Source organism: Equus asinus, chromosome 2 (assembly GCF_041296235.1).
Source record: "Equus asinus isolate D_3611 breed Donkey chromosome 2, EquAss-T2T_v2, whole genome shotgun sequence".
Lineage (NCBI taxonomy): Eukaryota > Metazoa > Chordata > Mammalia > Perissodactyla > Equidae > Equus > Equus asinus.
The window spans coordinates 151,520,494-151,535,271 of record NC_091791.1 but is presented as its reverse complement, the minus strand read 5'-3'; the positions used below and the strand labels follow the sequence as shown (position 1 = coordinate 151,535,271).

At 37.7% G+C, this 14,778-nt stretch overlaps 1 protein-coding gene across 6 annotated transcripts in view; it reads left to right on the top strand.

Moving 5' to 3' along the window:
• Nucleotides 1–13,370, top strand: part of TRIM69 (tripartite motif containing 69) — a 48,966-nt gene extending 35,596 nt beyond the window's left edge. For 2 of the 6 annotated variants that reach the window (XM_044764986.2, XM_070504492.1), the window contains 4 exons: nucleotides 208–441; nucleotides 1,232–1,254; nucleotides 1,337–1,461; nucleotides 12,687–13,370. In XM_044764986.2, coding sequence (XP_044620921.2) covers nucleotides 208–441; nucleotides 1,232–1,254; nucleotides 1,337–1,461; nucleotides 12,687–13,228 — 924 coding nt within the window. In that variant the 3' untranslated portion in view covers nucleotides 13,229–13,370. Of the gene's footprint in view, nucleotides 1–123; nucleotides 442–1,231; nucleotides 1,255–1,336; nucleotides 1,462–12,686 lie in introns of all 6 variants that reach the window. The other 4 variants (XM_044764974.2, XM_044764979.2, XM_070504491.1 and 1 more) reach the window with 3 other exon arrangements.
• The last annotated feature ends 1,408 nt before the right edge of the window (nucleotides 13,371–14,778 follow it).

Sequence of the window (14,778 nt, the reverse complement as noted above, 5' to 3'; positions counted from 1 at the left end):
CCTGAACTATTAAACTAGCTCAGAAAGACAGAGTAAGTCTTCCAAAGGGCTCCATTTCGTATGGTTGAATGTTGATACTCAGCAACCATTTTTATGCATTTTCCTATTATGGTATTTCCCAAGTTGTGTGAGTATTGGTGGTGTGGGCTCCCATCCCCAAGTGCTAGTCTCAGTAATTACGATGGTGATGATCATGGAGGTTTCCAGGAAAACAAGCTACACCTGCAGCAACACGTCTCTTTGGAGTTTCTAAAGCTGCATCAGTTCCTGCACAGCAAAGAAAAGGACATTTTAAATAACCTCCGAGAAGAGGGGAAAGCCTTGAATGAGGAGATGGAGATAAATCTGAACCAGCTTCAGGAACAGTCTCTCCTAGCCAAGGAGATGTTGGTGAGCATCCAGGAACGGAAGGAACAGCAGAACTCCTTCGACTTTCTCAAAGTGAGGCTCTATATATCAACATGACTATGAGGACTCTAGAGGGCGGAAGAGGATGGGAAAGGAGGTATAAGCAGTTTTCCCCCACCAGGAGGGGCAAAAAACTCCTGCTGTCGTGCTTTTAAGATTCTGTGGAAGAAAAGCAGGAGGCTATTTTTGCTTTACACTCAATAGAAAGCTTTACTTTCACCCTACTAGAAAAGAAGATAATAAAATGCCACTAATAACAGTATGAATTAATATTTTAATATTTATCTATAAAAAAATTTGAAGCTTTATTTCTCAAAAATAATTATGTTGCAACCTAAGTTGTATCTTTGACTAGCTTTCAGCAATCATAATCTGACCTGTTTGAAAAGCTGTTTGCCAGTCTGTGCTACCTGAAGTTTCACCTCTACGGTGGCATTGGTTACCACCTCAGCACTCAGAACCTAAATTAGCCAGAGTAAGGAAAAATAGCCTTGGGGCTGGAATACTTATTGTATTTTTCTCCTGAGACTATGTGGCAGTATAGGTAAAAATAACTTAACCTTAATTTCTCTATTGTTCCATGTAAAAAGGAACTCTAGAAAAGTATATCAAGATAAGGCCAGTTTATCCTGGGTCAGATGAAGGACGCAGATCAGAAAAGGCACACGGAGGATGAGAGGAGTTGGTGGAGATGGGATGGGGACCATCTGCACAGGATCCCGCTATTGATGATCAAACTCTGGTGGTGGCCAGCATCACCAAAGAAATTTCTGGAGTTGATGAACAGGCATCTAAGTTCTCTATCTCTCTTTTCCTCTTCTAGGACATCACCTCTTTCTTGAATAGGTAAGTGTTTCCATATAGTATTAATACCCTTCTTTCAGTCCCTAGAGGATGTCTAAGAATAAATGATTTATGTCACCTGCAGCTTGGAGCAAGGAATGAAGGTGCTGACACCCAGAGAGCTTATCTCCAGAAAGCTGAACGTGGGCCTGTACAAAGGTCCCATCCAGTACATGATCTGGAGGGAAATGCAGTCCATTCTATCTCCAGGTATCAGTGGGTAAAAGCTATTGGTTCCTGGGGCTCTTAATCTCTGTTTTATTTGTGGGACCTCTTCTGTGGCCCCAATTAGTACTTTACAATCTGGGACAGGGGGAAGGATGGCGTTTAGCCAAAAGAAGGCTAGTTGGTATAACTGAATTTCTTCTGATAACATGACCTAAGAATTTATGACTTTTTACTGGTAAGTAGAGTCTGATGTCAGAATTACTTCTCAACCTATGATTTTGTTTGATTGTCCTGTCAAATGTGACAACCAATATTTTATCCTGTTTTGCTAAATCAGTTCTACAAATCCCTGGAGCTTCTCTTTCCTGGAGGAGGAGGTTACTGAACATACTCTTTGCATGTAACAAGGTGTTTACAAGTCCTCTTGTGTTTGATGGCCATCCTATAGTGTACAGCATCTTAGGATATTGTTTAGAGGTCTTCAATGCTTCAAAAGAAAACCAGTAATTTCGATAGATGTGCCTAATAAGGACAGTAAGTTTTCATTATCCTGTAGATACCAAAGGACTGAGCAGCACAGAAGAATACAAATGGCATTTCAAGAACATAAAATAAAGTTCTAAATAAAAATCTTTTTAGAAATAAAGTTCTAGATAAAGTTTTTTATAGAATTCATATAGACTCATTAATATTATTGTTTATAGTTACTGATTTAATGAAAAAATCACAAATCTATCCCTGTTAACTATTTTTCCAGGTAATTGATATTGAAAAAATCATCTTTACTGAGGTATAATTAACATAGAATAAAATTCACCAACTTTAAGTGTACAATTTGATGAGTTTTGACAAATGAATATACTTATGTAAATATCTTCAAAATGAAGATATAGAAAATTTCTATCATCCCAAAAAGTTTCCACATATCCCTTTGAAGTCAATCCTTTCCTTCTATCCCCAGCCCCTGACACTCACCAGCCCCTGACACTCACCGGTCTGCTTTATTTCACTTTAGTTGTATCTTTTCTAAAATCTCATATAAGTGGAATCATGCAGTATGTAGTCTTTTGTGTCGGGATTTTTTCGGTTAGCATAATGCTTTTTGAGATTCACCTACATTGTTGCATGTATCAATAGTCATGTTCTATGGATACATCAAATTTGCTTATTCATTTATCAATTGATGGATATTTGGGTAGTTTCTAGTTTATAGCTATTATGAATAAACTTGCCTGAACATTCGTTTACAACTCTTTGTGTTTTAACTTCTTTGGGGTAAATACCTCATGGTGAGATTACTGGGTTGTATGTTAAATATATGCTTAACTTTATAAGAAACTACTACATTTTTTTTCTACAGTGGCCCTAATTAGTACTTTAGAGGCCAGAGGACTGTCCCAGACTCTAACCATTTTACATCCCCACCTGCAATGGATGAGAGTCCCAGTTTCTCCATATCCTTGCCAAAAGTTGATATTGTCAATCTTAATTTTAACCATTTATTACATGTATAGTAGTATCTCATTGTGTTTTTTTTCTTCTTCTTCTTCTCCCCAAAGCCCCCCAGTACATAGCTGTATATTCTAGTTGTAGGTCCTTCTGGTTGTGCTATGTAGGACACCGCCTCAGCATGGTTTGATGAGTGGTGCTAGGTCTGTGCCTGGGATCCTAACTGGCAAAACCCTGGGCTGCTGAAGTGGAGGGCGAGAACTTAACCACTGGGCCATGGGGCCGGCCCCTCATTGTGGTTTTAATTTGCATTTCCCTACTGACTAACGTTGGGCATCTTTTTATGTGCTTCTTTGCAATTCATATTTTTTTTGGTTAAGTGTGTTCAATTTTTTGCTCATATTTGTATCAAATTTTTTTAATTATTCAGTTTTTAAAGGACACAACTTTTTTTTTAAAGATTGACACCTGGGCTAACAACTGTTGCCAATCTTCTTTTTTTTTTCTTCTTCTTCTCCCCAAAGCCCCCCAGCACATAGTTGTATATTCTAGTTGTAGGTCCCTCTGGTTGCGCTACGTGGGACACCACTTCAGCATGGCTTGATGAGTAGTGCCATGTCTGTGCCCAGGATCCCAACCCATGAAACCCTGGGCCCCCAAAGCATGTGAACTTAACCACTCAGCCATGGGGCCATCCCCTAAAGGACACAAATTCTTTATCAGATGTACGTTTGTCAAACATTTTCTCTCAGTCTGTGGCTTGCCTTTTCATTTTCATGACAGGGTCTGTCAAAGAACAAAAGTTTTTAATTTTGATGAATTTCAACTTACCAGTTTTTTTCTTTTGTTTTATTCTCTTTGTGGCCTAAGAAATCTTTCCCTAGCCCAAGGTCACAGATTTTTTCCTATACTTTCTTCTAGAAGTTTTATCAGTTGAGCTCTTATATTTAGGTCTATTATCAATTTAGAGTTAATTTTTGTATATAGTGTAAGGTAAGGGTCAAGGTTATTTTTTTTTCCCATATGAATGTCCAATTGTTCCCACATCATTTGTTTAAAAGACTGCTTTTTTACCACTGAAATACCTTGGTACCTTTGTCAAAAATCAACTCTAAGTCTACTATCAACTCTCAATTCTGTTCCATTGATCTATATGTCTATTCTTACACCAATAAACAAGTCTTTGTCACTGTAGCTTTATGGTAAATCTTGAAATTAGTTACTGTGAGTCTTCCTTTCAGTTCATCAGTTTTGATTCACGTATTTTGAAGCTCCAATATTAGGTGAATACACCTAGGATTTAGGATTGTTATGACCTCTTGATGAATCAATCTCATTATGAGTATGAAATGTTCCTCTGTATCCCTGTGAATATTCCTTTTTCTGAACTCTGTTTTGTATAATATCGATATTGCCACTTCTGCTTTCTTTAGATTAGTATTCACACAGTGTATCTTTTTCTATCACCTTACTTTTAACTTGTGTTTTTATATTTTAAGTGTGTTTTATGTAGCTAGCATGTTGTTGTCTTGCTTTTTTATCCACTCTGACAATCTCTGTCTTTTAATTGAGGTATTTAGACCATTGCCATTTAATGTTATCAGTATGATTTGGTTTAAATCTAGCATCTTGGTATTTGTTTTTATTCATACCATCTGTCCTTCGTTGCTTTTTTTTTTTTTTCTCTACAGCTACCTTCTTTGGATTAAGTGTCTTTTAGTTTTCTCTTTCACCTTCACTATTGGATTACTATCTGTATTTCTTTATTTTAAATTTTTTTTTACATTTTTGGCTGGTTTAGGATTTTACAATATGCATCTCTAACTTATCCCATTCTATCTTCAAATAATAGCCCTTTATGTTTAGTGTAAAAAACTTACAACAGTATACTTTTACATTCCTCATCCTTTATGCCATTCTTGTCATACATTTTATTTCTACACATTATAAATTCTACATATGTTATTATTATTGCTTTAAACAATTATATTTATATTTTTTATTTTTTTGTGAGGAAGACTGGCCCTGAGCTAACATCTGCTGCCAATTTTCCTCTTTTTGCTTGAGGAAGATTGTCACTGAGCTAACGTCTGTGCCAATCTTCCTCTATTTTATGTGGGACGCTGCCACAGTGTGGCTTGATGAGTAGTGCTAAGTCTGCATCTGGGATCTGAACCTACAAACCCTGGGCCACCAAAGCAGAGCATGCGAACTTAACTGTTATGCCACCAGCCTGCCCCTAAGCAATTATCTTTTAAAGAGATTTTAAATGTGAAGAAATATTTTTTATATTCACATATTTACAATTTATGGCACTCTTTATTCCTGGATGTAGACACAAATTTCCATCTGATGTAATTTTTCCCTCTGCCTGAAGAGCTTCCTTTAACAATTTTTATAGTGCAAGTATACTAGTGATGAATTATCTCAATTTTTGTTTGTCTGAAAAAAATCTTTATTTTACCTCATTTTTTTGAAAGATATTTTCCCTGATATAGAATTCTAAGATGATGGATTTGTTTTTTGGTACTTTAAAGACGTCACTCCATTGTTTTCTGACTTGCATAGTTTCTGATGAGATGTCTATGATCATTTTTATCTTTATTTCTTTGACTGTACTATTTCTTTTTTTTTTTTTTGGTTACTTTTAAGATTTACTTTTTGTCACTTGTTTCCACCAATTTGATTATGCTGGGTCTTGGTGTGATTTTCTTTATATTTATTCTGCTTGTGGTTCATTGAACTTCTTGGATTTACGGGTTTACAGTTTTCATCAACTTTGGAGTAATGTCAGCTATTATTTCTTCAAGAAATTTCACCTATCCCCATTTTCTTCTCTCCTTCTGGGGCTCTAATTTTACATATGTTAGATCACCTCATATTGGCTCATTTGTTATTGATACTCAGTATTTTTTAGCCTTTTTTCTCTCTGTGCTTCATTTTGAATAGTTTCTACTGCTACTTAAGTTCTCTCATCTTTTCTTCTGCACTATCTAATCTTCTGTTAATCCTGTTCAAGATGTTTTTCATTTCAGATGCATTTCATTTTTAGAAGTTTCATTTGGGTCTTTTTGTATCTTCCATTTCTCTCCTTACCATGTTCATGTTTTCCTCTACATTCTCAAGCAAATAGAAGATATTTATGATAGCTGTTTTAATGCCTTTGTTAATTCCATCATTGTTGTCATTTCTGGGCATGTTTTTGTTGCTTGATTTTTCTCCTTACTATGGATCGTATTTTCCTGCTGCTTTGCATGGCTAGTGATTTTTTTCTTTTTAATAAACTTCATTTTTAGGACACTTTTAGATTTATAGAAAAGTTGAGAAGATAGCACAAAAAGTTCTCATAAACCTTATCGCCAGTTTCTCCTATTATGACTATCTTACAGTGAGTGTGATACATTGTTTTTACAATTAATGAACCAATACTGATATGTTATTATTGATTATAGCCCATAGTTTCTTTAAATTTCTTTAGTTTTACCTAATGTCATTTTTCTGTTCCAGGATTCCAGCTAAGATGCCACATTACATTTAGTTGTCATGTTTCTTTAAGCTCTTCTTGGCTCTGACACTTTCTCAAATTTCCCTTGTTTTTGATGACTTCAACAGTTTTGTGGAGTACTGGCCATATATTTTGTAGGATGCCACATTATTGCAATTTGTCTGATATTTTTCTCATGGTAAGACCTGGGTTATGAGTTAGTGAGAGGAAGACCACAGAGTTAAAGTGCCATTTTCATCACATCATATCAACCACAGATACTGTCAACATAATTTATGACCATTGATGTTGGCTTTAATCACCTAGCTGAGGTAGTATTCATAAGGTTTCTTCACTGTAAAGTTACTCTCCCCTGCTCTTCCACACTGTACACTTTAGAAGAAAGTCACTATGTGCAGCCTACACTTAAGGAGTGGGGAGTTATGCTCCGACTCCTTGAGGGTGGAGTATCTACATAAATAATTAGCCCACTTTCTAAGGTAATACTCTTCTGAGTACTCTGCCTGATGTTCCACATATTATGACATTTTCCCATTCTGGCTGGCAGGATTGAAAATTATCCCCAGTCTTGTGTGAGCTCTAGAAATTGTTTAGACTACTGCTCTCTGGAGATTCTTTTGCTAGCCCTGAAGAGTTTCACTGCAGATTGGTATTCAGCCACAGCCTTGAGGGAACCTCTTCGTAGATTTTGAAAGTCTCCATGCGGCTCCCTCCACTGTGTTACTCTACTCTGAAAATTTTAGCTGTCTTGGTATCACAATGTGTTTTTCTTCCTGTCCTCTTTGCCCTGCGAATTCAAACTTCATTTCTAGCAATCATTTAAAGCATAAACTGATTTTTCTTCATTTTTGGTATAATTTTACATCTAAGAAAATCAAATGGGATTTATGTAATATGTGGCTATTTTACTAATAATGTAACTGTGGTCAAACCTGGGTAAAATATACATCATACTTCTTATTTCTAGGCCTTTGCTTATTCTGCTGGTTCATATTTTCTCCTTTCTTGCCTTACAAGAGAGGCTGTTGCTCAAGGGCAGGGGCTGGTAGTTTTTCTGTAAATGGTTAAATAGTAAATATTTTAGGCTTTGTGGGCTGTATGGCCTTTGTCAAAACTACTTAACTCTGCCTTTATAGTGAAAAAGCAACCACAGACGATATGTAAATGAATGACCATTGATATGTTCCAATAAAACTTTATTTACAAAGAAGGCAGCTGGCCTGCTGGTTGTGGTTTTACTAATTCCAGTGTAGGGAATCATTCCATTTAAAATATTTCAATACATTTCCTTTAGTTTTGTGTGTATCAGTAAAATATCATCAAAGTTCATTCGTTTATTAAACACACTCTAATAGAGGGCCTACTACATGCTAAGCACTAAGTCGGGCTCCAAGGATATAGAAATAAAAGATGTAGTTTCTGCTCCGAAGGAGAGGCTAGAAGACCAACTTAGAGCCTATTGTAGCCATCTAGGTAAAAAATTATTAAGATCTAAGCCAAAAGCATGGGAACGGGAATGGAAAATAAAGAATAGACTCCAGAGACAGAATTCTAGAAGCTGAAAGGTACTGGACAGTAGTTTGTAGTAAGGGATAGAGAAAGGTGATGTCAAGGATGGAAATGTAAGAGATGCACATTCTGGAGGGAGCTGTTGAGTTCAATGTTGGCCGTATTGTATTGAAGGATCTACAGGACAACTAAGTGAATATATTCAAATAGGTAACTATTCTAACTGGAGCCTAGTAGAGAGGCCAGGGCTGGAATAATCACTAAAGAGTGAGGTAGCTGAAGCTATTAATAGAAATGAGACTTCCCAAGGAAAGTGAGAACATACAGTCAAGGAGGGAGCATGTTATAGAGAACACCAACAGATAAAGGGCAATGAAGTCCCCAAAGGCGACTGAAGTATTCTAGCAAGAGAAATAAGATGAAAACCAGGAAACGAAGTTGACATGGAATCTAAGGAAAGAGAGCATCAAGGAGAAGGGAGTGATTATTCATGCTAAATGTGAAGATCAATTTACAAAGTGATTGGAAAAGAGATGTTATTAACAACAATTGATGACTGTGGTAAGGGCAATTTCAAAAGAGTGGAATGGGTAGAAGTTATATTGTGAAGGGTTCAGGAGTTATTTGGAATGAGGCAGTAGTGAAGTGACTAGACCACTCATTTGAGAAGTTTCACAAAGATGGGAAGATATGAATGTGGGAGTAGAGTCAAAGAGGACTTTTAAAAACATACTGAAGGGAAGCAGACTATAGTAAGGCAGGAATCAACAGTAAAACAAAAGGAATAATTGGTGGAAGTAAGGAAGAGATACCTAAAGCAGAGAGATGTACTGTTCCCTCTGAAACTGGACAGGAGATAAAGACAGTAGAGGCAAACAATTTTATCAGATGGAGCTGGCAGTATGAGTGGGAAGAATCAAGGGATTTTATAAGATGTAGTATAGTTTCTCTGTGAAGCAGGAGATGAACTCTTCTGCCTGGGAGTTGGAGGGAGGAAGTGATGGAATAGCGGTTTGGGGAAGAAGTTGAAGGTTTGAAATTGCTGTTGTGAAAAACTGGAGAGGACTCAATTTGGGAAATACAGGAGTTCTGGGCAGTGCTGATGGAAATAATGAATTTGTAGTGGTATCCATATGTACAATTTTGTGATTTTCCTCCTGCAGTGGTCAGGAACTGTGTTGTGAATTTGAATAGCTAGGTAGATTCAGGGTTGGAGAGTTGTATGGCAGGTGCTGCAGATAAGAAGATAAAAGTGTTGAGGTTATTGGCAACAAAGCCACTAACATGAAGCTGTTTAGGGAAGGATTTTAAGCCAGGAAGCACATAGATTATGATAGTAAGGAGAAATCAGAGACTAGAGTAGTTACTGAAGTCAAGTAATGGTTGTAGGCGGAGATGAGAGTAAGAAAGCTCAAAAAATAAGACAGTGGGATATGTGAGTTTAGGATTTTAGAGAACAAATAGTTCCCGATGACTACAAAGTCCAAAATATGGTCACTGATATGGACAGCTGAAATGTAATGGAGTCAAAAGTCACTAGCAGTAAAGTCAAGGACCTGCAAGAAGTAGCTATATCCAAAGGACAGTGAAATCACTTGGGATGATTGGGCTGGAGCTGGGGTAGAGGAGTAAAGTTAATCCAAACTGCAAGGAGTGTAACCAGGAAGTTTGTACACGATAGCATCAAATTGAGATAGAGGGTAATGTGAAATATGAAACGACAAGAGCCTCAAATGAAGAGTAATTTTTACATGAGGATGAGGAGTAGAGTAGGCATTTGGAAGTGGCAGTGGTGGCTACTAGATCCCCGGCATCTGAATTTGGAAAATGAATAGTCTAATGAACTTTTGGAAGCTGTGTTTTTTCGGGAAGAACCAGACAGGTTTCTGTTATAGTAGGGAGGTTATGAGAGAATTCTGTAAACTGAGGATGCAGGAGAGTTAATTAGGGAGGGAGTTCCAAAAGGCAGAGTGGAAAGGGTTGGGTGGAAGCAGTGGGAGGATGAGTGAAGGTAGAGGAAGCCAGAAACAGAATAATGGGGACAAGAGTACATTAGAGGATAAATCACTGGAGGGATCTATATTCTGAGCGTTGGCTAAGGATAACAGGAATATGAGGCATGGTGGAATTAGTTGGTGTCAAGGTTTCAAACGGAACTTTGAAGTTCGTTTATTTAACAGTTACTTGAACACCTAGGAACAGTTCTAAACTTTGAACATATATGAGGAGATAAAACAGATGAAGTTCCTGCCCTCCTAGAGATTACATTCTAGTGAAGAAGATGGACAATGAACAAGTACATAATTTCACACATTGTGGAGAAAACAAAGCAAGGTACACTCAATAAATAATTATTCATGAAAAAAATAAAACAGGATAAGAGCACCAACAGTGATGAACATGCTATTTTAGATGGAATGGCCAGAGAAAACCCCTCTGAGGAGGTAACTCACCACCCACCCCCACTTTATTGTAGAAATTTCCAAACATACAGAAAAGTTTAAAGAATTTTATAAAGAACATCCCTATACCTACCTAGATTCTATCATTAACACTTTACTGAACCTGCATGAACAAATGCTGAAATAATGTAAAGGAGTGAACCACATGGGGAAAGAGAGTCTGGGGACAAGGAAAGAAAGTGTGAAGGCCCTGAAGTATGAATGAGCTTGATGATTCAAGGAACAGCCAGAAGGCAAAGGTGGTTGGATTAAAGTAAATGGGGGGAGTGTGGTAGGGAGATGAGATCGGAGAGGTGGGGAAATCATGCAGGTCTTTGCTCTCTAAGGACTCTGGAGTCCTTACCTTGGGTGTGATGGGGAGCGTAAGAGTGTGTTGAGTAGGAGAACAAGATGATCTCATGCATATTATGGGCAGAATAGGTTACGATGGGCAAGAGTGGAAACAGAACAGTTAAAAAGCTATTGCAAAACAAAAAAAAAAAAAAAAGCTATTGCAGGAGTTCCAGGCCAGTGGTATTTGTGGAAGTTATCTGTCCATATATTCTGAGCAGGCTTAGAATATATTTTAAAGGTGGAGCTGACAGAATTTACTATTGAATTGAATATGGCATGAAAAGAAAAGAGGGGATGCAAAGCTGACTCCTAGGAATCTTCAGAGCCAGTGCAGGCTGCGCTAGCTGGAGGTGTCAGAGGCTTGGTGATGAGAGCACACTGGGGTTCTAAAAAGGTTGGTAAGAAGCTTTATGATACCTCCAAAGAAATACTAGTCCTCACATTGGAAAGAGTAACGACCCAAAGTGGATGGGGATATGTGAGGGAGAGAAGACGCAGCCTATATGGAAAAATTCAGGATTCTTCAGCCTCTTGTTGGAAAGAGAAATCCTTGGGATGATGGAAAAGACTCAGGCTTTCCTGGGAAGAGAGAGTTGGATTGGATTGATCTTGCTTCCAAGGATAAATAAACCCATTAACAACAATTGTATGCATATATGTATCCATGTCCATGATGTGAACATACATAGTTTTTATGTTTCCTTTATCAAATTTTGTGCCAAGGTGCAACTACCTCACACCTAGAATTTGTGTCATCTCCTTGCTGGTATGCTTCCAACTTCTCTTCATCTAGAAATTCTTTTTTATACTGCTGCCCACTGATTTGTCTAAACTAATGCTTATCAAATTACCTGTGATGAAGCCCCAGTTTTTAAAATCTCAATTGTCATGGACTGAAACGTTTGTAGAATACAATATAAATTAACTACTTGAAAAAGTAGAATTAAAAAAAACAAAGATAACAAAGTGCAAACCAGTTTTTTAATTATTAGAGTCAACTGACATAAAATTATCCTGCCAGGTTGCTATGAAAGTTTCTAAGATCTCACTCATTTTTTTTTTTTTAAAGATTGGCACCTGAGCTAACAACTGTTGCCAAGTTTCTTTTTTGTTTCCTGCCTTTACTCCCCAAATCCTCCCAGCATATAGTTGTATATTTTAGTTGTGGGTGCTTCTAGTTGTGGCATGTGGGACGCCGCCTCAACATGGCCTGACGAGCAGTGGCCTGATGAGCAGTGGCCTGATGAGCAGTGCCATGTCTGCGCCCAGAATCTGAACTGGTGAAACCCCAGGCCACCAAAGTGGAGCGCGCGAACTTAACCACTTGGCCACGGGCCGGCCCCTAAAGTCTTACTCTTAATTTCTGTACTATCTTGTCCCAGACAGGTAAACACACAGTTTGTGGACTACATTCTGATGAACAGTGGCATAAACCACTCCAGATTTCAAAAGACCCATTATCTATTAAATCAAATATAAACTTCTCACCATTGTCGTCTAAACTCTATACCAGTTAGCTCAGTCTTACCTGCCTCTGACAGGCAAGCCCTTACTTTCTCTCCCACACAAGCTACTGTTTTCAGTCTATTCCTTTTTTGCCTCGGTTTACCCAAAGCATCATGAATACATCTCACAGATGTTATGCCACAACTGAAACACTTACTGTCCTTAGAAAGCTCTCCTAGGACAAACTTAACTAATCTTTACCCCTTCAGCATTTGAATTTTCTTATATTGACTAGTACAGATTTATATCATTTGTATTGTTTTCTTTATTATAGCATAAATTGCTTCAGAGTAAAGTCTGATTTTTTAACACAAATATAAAAATGTCTAGAATATAGCCAATGGACACCAAAACAATAAAAAGCATATAGGTTATTACCTGTCTAACAGTGTATGTGCATGGGGAGATAAAGTACTGGTGTCTATGTAAATACTGTCTTTTACTACAGGAATTTGTATTCACCCTTCTCTCCCATGCCCTGCTTTCTCTTATTTTCTTACTAGGACTATCTCCCCTAACTCTCGACCCTAAAACAGCTCACCCAAATCTGGTGCTCTCCAAAAACCGAACCAGTGTGTGGCATGGTGACATTAAGCAGGTAATGCCCGATGATCCAGAGAGGTTTGACTCCAGTGTGGCTGTGCTGAGCTCAAAAGGCTTCACATCTGGAAAGTGGTACTGGGAAGTAGAAGTGGCAAAGAAGACAAAGTGGACAGTTGGAGTCGTCAGAGAATCCATCATTCGGAAAGGCAGCTGTCCTCTAACTCCTGAGCAAGGATTCTGGCTTTTAAGACTAAGGAACGAAACAGATCTAAAGGCTCTGGATTTGCCTTCTTGCAATGTGAAACTGATTAACAACCTCGACAAGGTGGGAATATACCTGGATTATGAAGGAGGGCAGGTGTCCTTCTACAATGCTAAAACCATGACCCACATTTACACCTTCAGTAGCACTTTCATGGAGAAACTTTATCCCTACTTCTGCCCTTGCCTTAATGATGGTGGAGAGAATAAAGAACCATTGCATATCTTACATCCACGGTAATTAGTCATACTATTGTATAAATTCAGAGTGTTATTAAAGAGGTATTGAAATAGTTTACCAGTCTCACTGGTTTCTCTTCCCAATTTATGTGGAACTCTGGAATAACAAAAAGAGGATTCACAAATTAAATTCCATTCTCAGTGTCCTAGGTGGATTTCACTGGAGCCTTTCAAGAAAGATGTCATTCTAATTCTCTGGGGTCTAGGAGCCACTCTCATGAGAGTGATCATCATGCTACTGTTACTGGAGTAAACTGCAACTTGAGTTTGTGGCGCTCAGGAAGCCTTTTCAAATGTGCCCAGAAATTCTATTGTGCTGTCATTATTCTCCAGCATAATCACTCTTAATAGATGAATTTTCATATGTGTACTCTTTTTTCCTATTTAATTATCTTTTAATATAAATTTTGCAACATTTCTTTTCTGGAACTTGTTGTTATAATTTTAAAAAACTGCTCCAGAGACTTAAAGGAAAAAAAAAAAGGAAATGGTCTGGGCTAGTTTATAATCTTGTCTTGAATTCTCTCAAGATACATTTTAGTCCAGCAAATCTCTGACTCTTTCTCAGTCCCTTTTTCTTACTTTATCTACCTATGGGGGCACTTGTTTTTCTGCATTCAAATACATTTAAGTATTTCCATCTACTTTTGACTATGTCCTTTTCATCATTCCTGCCTATAATTTAAATATCAGTATTTTTCATCTTGTCCTCTCCAATATACTCATCCTCCAGCTTGTTGCTTCTTTCAAGTCTACAGTTCTTACCATCACTGATCTCAGCAGTACCCTTGATGAACTGTCCCTATTTACTCTCCTTGGAAGACCCACCTAACTGGACTTCATTCTCTATATCTGACGGATTTTTTTGGCGGGGTGGGCGAGGTATATGGGACCTGCAGCACCGACCCTCTAAAATTACAATTAGCACAGCTCTTTGGCAGGGTGAAAGCCCCCTATCCTATCTGTCATAATGGAAGGATACACACACACTACATGTAATATTCATGTAGTGTTGGCATATACGATACACATACATTTATAGTTGCTGATTTGGGTAAACAGCCATGACATGACTATGGCTACACTTAAGAAATTACTTTTGTTTCTTAATGAATTCACTTCAATCAGAATATAATGAGGACTTATTTTGTGCCTGGAACCTTGCTAGATGTTTTGAAGGACATAAAAGAAGCATAAAAAGAACAAAAGGTTCATTTCGGGAGATTTAAAAGAAATTCAGATGCTTGGACCCCACCCAAGACCAATTAAATCAAAATCTCTAGGAGGTGGGGCCCAGACATTCGTGGTTTCTAAATGCTTTCCGATGATTCTAAAGTGTGTCTAGAGCAGAGAGCCACCGAACTAAAGGGACATGTTTCCTTTTAAAAAAAATTTTTTTAATTTAAATTTACAGAAAAATTGCATATTCGTATGATAAACTCCCATACACTCTCCATGTGGATTCACCAGTTGTTAACATTTGCCACATTTTCTTATTCTCTCTCCCCCACATCCACTGCATATGATTTTGTGTGTGTATAATTATTACTA